We start from the raw sequence: 6,857 nt of genomic DNA on the forward strand, positions 1-6,857 counted from the left end.
CACTCACAATTGTATAGCTTCCCACTCGCTATCTTTTTTTTTGTGTTTTTGTCAATCTTTTATTTTTCTTTCTTTTTCATGTAATGTAAACAATATACAAATCAATTCATGACAAGATAATACAAATTTCATTCTAATCACATAAATTCCACATTATCAATATTACGAGTGAAAAAGAAAGAATTTGGTATATATAAAAAAGAACTTCAGTAAAGAACAAACACATCAAACAGAAGGGAACAACTCATCCCACCCAACCCTATTTCCGGTGAACCCGCTCACTTGCACACATACACACACACACACACACACACACACACACACACACACGAACACAAATGTAAACTCGTAACTGTTTTAGTTACACTTTGAAATTTGTCTATCTTATACATTAATTTCTGAGAATATATTTCAGCCATGTCATTTAAGACCGTTAAAAGTGCAGAAAATATTGGAGAACCCCACTTATGGGCGTTGTGACTTTTTCCTGATTTTTGTTTCGATTCTTCTTTCCGCAGCCCCTGACGTGTACAACAGATGATTATCAGTGCTGTCCCGAAATGAATAGCATTGTTCTACATTCTTGTAACATCGCTATTGTCTAGAATAAGGCCTACACCAGTGCTGTTTGTTTGTTGTTGTCGTTTCTTTTTTCGTTAGTAATCTCATCAAGAAGTAAAATGGTTATGGGTACATGAGCTACATTTCTGATACCCGACTAAGAGCAGTTGCTGAGCAGTTAAATCAAGAATTCTGAGTTGCATCTTTTTTTCTTTAAATCATTTTCGTTCACATTTCATATAAGATCCCTGATAAGATTAAGTTCCCAAAATTCACATTCACGTAAAAGCGACAAAAGCAGCAACATTGATACCGAGAGATGGCGCTCGATATAAGAGCCTTAGATACATGTTATGTCAATATGTGTACTGCAAGTCGGAGGGTCTCATTCACTGATCACGGGTCTCATTCACTAGACGAGGGGAAAGTCGCCTCATCAGCTAACAAGCAAAAAAAAAAAAAAGTCTTCAGTGCCGACTAGTGGTGCACTTCCGGATTTCTTCAGCTGACAAGCAGGAAAAGAAAAAAAAATAGAAATGAAAAAAGAAAGGGTCTTCAGCGCACGCAACTTGTGATGCCACTTCTTCTGGATTTCTTCAGCTAAAAAAAAAGAAAAAAAAAAGGTCTTCAGCACAGAAACAGAGGCCTTACCGCGCTCACACTTTAAGGTTTCATTCTATTTCTAGTGCCACTTCCGGGGTTAAAAAAAAAAAGTGGGGGGGGGGGCCCAAAGTGGTGACACCGTATGTATTTCTATGTATGGTGGAAAAAAAAAGGGGGGCGAGCGCCCCCCCCCCCTTCCACCGGCCCTGACCTCAACTCGAAATTAAATGTATTGCAAATACAAGTTTCAATAAAATGGATTGAGTCTGATTTTCCCTTTTTTTTGCATTGTGACTTGGAAACGTTCATAGGTTCTAGTTGATAAAGGTGATCTTTACACGCAAAAATGAAATAAAGTGAATTCAGATCAAACTTCAGTCAATACACGATCGCAAGGTGGACAAAAGAAATACAGTGTATTCAGAGATATAATAAATTGTCTTTTATTTATAATTGAATACAATTTATTTAAAGGACAAATCCACCTTCATGTACATTTGGACTGAGAGAATGCAGCATTGAGGACAAATTAGACAATCCATTCAAAAGTTACGAATTTTTGAAGTTTCAGTGCGGCCATCGCTGGATGAGAAGACTATGATATGATATGATATGATATGAAACGATAAAGGAAGTACAATGTACTAAAGAAAATTCAACATGACTATAGTATTGTTTTCACTTTTCTCGCATAATAATAGAACACTTCACTTGCCTCTTTCAGAAGGCAGGAGGAATAATATTACCCGTAACGTATAATGTCAGTAGCGAGTCGAGGGAATGCATTTGATATACTTTTTTTTTTCAATAAATGAAATTTTGTGGAATTCTCGTTATGTTTTCCTTATATCGTTCTACGTAATATGTGACATCATACACTTAGTAGTCTTTTCATCCAGCAGTAACTTTGCACAAACTTCAAATATTCAGTCTTTGAATGGATTGTGTGATTTTCCTCAAACTTTCACTAATATGTTCTACTTATATTGCTGCATTCTCTCAATCCTTATGTATATGAAGGTGGACTTATCAAGTATGATGAATAAGAAATGAAAACGATTCAGATTCATATTCAAGTAAAGTTGTCTTGTTTTTGCACAAATAAACCGGGAAGTTTGTCACTTTGCATTCTATTTCTGGTCGACACTTCGGCCTATACAGTATGTCCAAAAAAATTACAACGGGGCCCTCCGCAATGATATCTTTAAAGATAGTGAATCAATCTAAATACAAATTCTGGGTATGAAACTATAACTCATTGCCCACATCTTACAGACAATCCCATTTGATTTGCTTCAGTGGTCAAAGAGAAATGGGGAATTTTGAAGAGGATGTCGGGAATCTCTTCTGTCCAAATTCTGTCTATTATTCACACACAAGAGCATTGAATTGCTAAAATTGGAAGAATCAGACTCATGACATGCTTTACAACAATCCACATTTCTCTGTGAAATTGAATGGGGTTTTCTGCAAAGTAGAGCTAAGATGTTATATTTCAAGACCCTGATGAAGTAGCACTACAACAGGTCGATCATATTGGGTGTTATCAATTCGAAAATCTGATTGTAATTTTTGGGGCGACTTACTGCAATATGTCCCTCAAAAATTACAATCAGATTTTCGCATTGATAACACCCAATATGATTAATTCTTTTAAATGCTACTTCAGGGTCTTAAAATATAACATTTTAGCTCTATTTTGCAGAAAACCCCATTCAATTTGGTTAAGCGATCACAGAGAAATGTGGATTGTTGTAAAGCATGTCATGAGTCTGATTCTTCCAATTTTAGCAATTCAATGCTCTTGTGTGTGAATAATAGACAGAATCTGGACGGAAGAGATTCCCGACATCCTCTACAAAATTCCTCATTTCTCTTTGACCACTGAAGCAAATCGAATGTTTTTTTTTTGTAAGATGTGGGCAATGAGTTACAGTTTCATACCCAGAATTTGTATTCAGATTGATGCAATATTTTTAAAGATATCATTACGGAGGGCCCCGTAGTAATTTTTTGGGGGACATACTGTATTATTTGAAAAAAAGAGTCCTAATTTCGTCGGGTGCGATGCAGTGATTCTCAAAGATTATCATTGTCCAACTACGCATGAATATTCTGCCAACGAAGAGAATAAGAGAAAACTTAGATTCAAGAAATCTCAACTTGAAATGAACATTGGTAGTATAATGCCCTTCTCGCAGGATGTCTTCAGACGTGTATATGTGGGTGGCTAATTAATTCTGTGTCAGAGTACGAATGCTTATACAATGTACGATGAGAACTAATGCATGTACTCAATTACTTGTGATTGGTTTTTTTTTTAAAGTTTGGTAACAATGACAAATAATGAAGAAGCGATTAGACTCGAATTGACTCTCATCATTTCATTTTGTCGACCACACTGCGCAAGTCGCTGCTCTCAGCTTGACAATATAAGAGCCGCAGGAGAATGCCAGTCGATCATTATTTTCTCTCCAGATTTATGGTAATTAGTGGTCCCCATCTGCAATACGATAGTCGTAATTAGGGGGATGTGTCAGTAATTAGAGGGTTTCTGTCCATCTCTTCGTGTGTTCCTTTGATACACACGCTTGCTCTTATTTTTACAGTTATCATTACTTTATCACAATGAATAATACCACTGAAAGCATCGATTATGCATTATATTCCTCGTTCGTAAACGACACCCCATTCGGAAATGACACCCATTTCGAAGGGGGCGGAATGCCTCCCTTTCTGCCCCCGCCCCCCAGTCTCAGTGGTTTGGTGTTTTTCTCTGTCTACATTAGTCTCATTATCATGTCGAACGTGGCCACCTTCGTCGCGTTCTTGGTGGAGAAACAACTGCAGACGTATAACAACTACTATATCATTAACCTGGTTCTGGCAGACCTGTTGGTTGGCTTCGTGCTCATCGCCCAGATCGTCAACGTGTATCATCCGGAAACCTGGCTGTGCAAGATCCACCTGGGGTTGAACGACGCCCTGCTCACCGTGTCCATCATCGGGATCGTGGTTATTTGCATCGACCGACATCGGGCGGCCTTCGATCCGATAGGCCACTTCACGTCCCGCCGCAAGAGCAAGGCTGTGCTGGCCAACGCCGCCACTTGGGTGATCTCACTGGCCTTCTGGCTGCCCTATACCATCGTCTGGGACATCGTAGCCACCCAGGCCGATCCCGACAATCCGTTCAACGACGCCTGCGTTCCCAGGTACGGGATTCGCCTGTGGACATCTGTGCTGCCGATCGCTTTGACGATCGGTCTGCCCCTGGTCCTCATCGCCGTCCTGTACAGTCGCGTTTATTGGAAGATCCGATATTCGCTTGGCCCGCGTCACGTCCGCCAGCAGTTCGGGAAGGACAACACGGCCGAAACAGCTGAGAAGCAGTCACCCAGCCAGTTAGAGGGTGTGGTCGATGCTAAAGAAACCCGGGAGAGCTCGGAAAAGACAAAGTCAACCTCGGTGGACAAGTCGAAGCAGGACTCTTCGACAAAGGCAACAAGTGCCAGTGAAAAAGAGGTCAAAGTAAGTTCATATTTTCACAAAGAACCTTATCTATACACGTTGTCGCCTTTTCATTCGTTCATTCATTTATCTTTTCCATCTCCAACAAAACTTGTAAGAAGTTTATATATATATTTTTTTTTTGTTACGTGAGATTTAAAAGTGCATATATATTCCAGCACTAAAGAATAATATGATGAATGAAATTTATGGATGATATGTCATTGATAAGGTAATAAAAGAAAAACCACAAAAGGCATTTTGAAGATTAGAAAATGCAGGAGATGGAAAGGAATGCTGAAGAAGTAATGTTTGTATATATAGGGTGCATCCCCCAAACATAGAAAAACGATTATACACATTATCATTGATCTTCTATTTTTTGTACATGAAACTGGAATCACAAAACAAATTACAAGAACTAAGAATTAAAATCTAACTAGCCCCAGACAAACACGCAGACAAATCCCAACACTAAGTCGCTGTAGAAGAGGGAAGAAGAGAGAGAGAGAGAGAGCTTACAGACGAAGAACTGCAAGATGACATGGTTTGAAAATAGAATTAAGAAAAAAGACATTAGAGTGACGAGTTGGGTGTCTGTGGAAGGATTTGCTTTTCACAGACGTGCCAGTGAAAGTGGGAGGTAATGAATTGTTACTGATTTTTTACATGAATTGACCAAGATGATAGTTATAAAGATTAGTTATATGCCTTATAATCTTATTGTCAAAAAATAAAACGTCAGTATGAGATCTCCGCGATACATTGCAAATAATAATGCGAAGAACTTTTTTTTTTTGTCTGGAGACGTGACTGTCTATCAAGATACATTGAATGAATATTTTCCCAAGCTTTCATACCGTAATTACGATAAGGCAGAATCAAGGTTGAATATGACATTAAAAGGGCGGGGTGTATGGGAAAGTAGAACTTAACTTTATTTATGACACCACTGTCACAAGATATTATATGACAAATGTGTGTCTTCCGCAAAGGCTAATTGTCAATCCTATAGGAACATCGTTGATAAAACTACATCTATAACAGTGACATAAACCATAACTATTCAAAGAAAAAGTATTGCTAAATGACATACACTACAGTCTTAAGAAAGTTCAAAGACAAATTCTTTGATCTTATCCAAGGAGCAACTTTCGAAGTTCTTAATTTAAGGTTTCGACCAAGAGGTGGGGATCTGGATGTGGAAAAATACTTTTGAGTCATCTGCAAACAACAAGAAGGATACAACATTATATATTTTTTAAAATATCACTTATGAAAGTTGTAGATATAAGAGGTCCCTGTAGACCGCCTTGAGGAACATGGCAACTGACGGATTTTTTTCTGGAGCTTTGACCAGATAAAGAAACACATAATGACACGGCCTTTGGCTTTCAGCCAAATAGCAGTGAAAAGCTCACAGTATATTAGAATAATGAGTAGATAACTTGAACTTGAACTTCATTTTCGGATTACTTAACTCTCGGAATTAACGAACTGCAACCTCTTCAACTCTGTCTCTCTCCTTTTGTTGGTTTTCTTTTATTTTTAGCAAGAAAAAGCTCAAGACCGAGAATCACGCTCTACAACTCGCAAGGCAACCCGCACCCTGACCTTCATCATCATCTCTTTCCTGGTTGCCTGGATACCGCACATCGTCTTTCTGCTGGTCACCACGCTGGACCGATCCCTGCTGTTTGGCGGGAAGATCCCTCCTCCAGCTCTTGTCTTCATCTCTCTCATGCGCTATACCAACAGTTTCTTGAACCCTGTCAGCTACGCAGCCGCTCAACCCCTGTTTCGCACGACAATTGTGAAGCTGTTCTGCTGTCCATGGCGTTATATCAAATAACATGAAGTTAGGTAATATATTACTGATATCAATATCGATAAGAATTATAATCTATATTTCACAATGATACACAGTCTGTTCTTATACTCCTTTCACTTGATTAAACTTCACATTATATTTAAAGCGTTCTTACTTCGTTCTATAATTCCTATATCATGAAAAGAAAGTAGATTATTAAGCATGGCAACTGGAGGGTGACGGTTTCATATTTCAGTGCTTTAATCGTCTTTATTGATCCATTCGTGGAAATTTAGTTTCGATGCCCGTTTACACAATACAACACAATGCCATGTAATGCAGCACGCTCATCATAATACAAAAACCAACAACA

General features: G+C 38.6%; 1 protein-coding gene across 1 annotated transcript; it reads left to right on the plus strand.

Annotated features, from left to right (window-relative positions):
• Positions 1-3,888: 3,888 nt before the first annotated feature.
• Positions 3,889-6,526, plus strand: LOC139727599 (5-hydroxytryptamine receptor 1A-alpha-like). Its single transcript, XM_071638581.1, has 2 exons — positions 3,889-4,695; positions 6,227-6,526. Exons 1-2 carry the CDS (start codon positions 3,889-3,891, stop codon positions 6,524-6,526), a joined length of 1,107 nt encoding a protein of 368 aa, XP_071494682.1.
• The last annotated feature ends 331 nt before the right edge of the window (positions 6,527-6,857 follow it).

The sequence above is a fragment of the Diadema antillarum genome, unplaced genomic scaffold (assembly GCF_040938485.1).
Source record: "Diadema antillarum isolate AM-2024a unplaced genomic scaffold, OU_Dant_1.0 seq00000136_RagTag, whole genome shotgun sequence".
NCBI lineage: Eukaryota > Metazoa > Echinodermata > Echinoidea > Diadematoida > Diadematidae > Diadema > Diadema antillarum.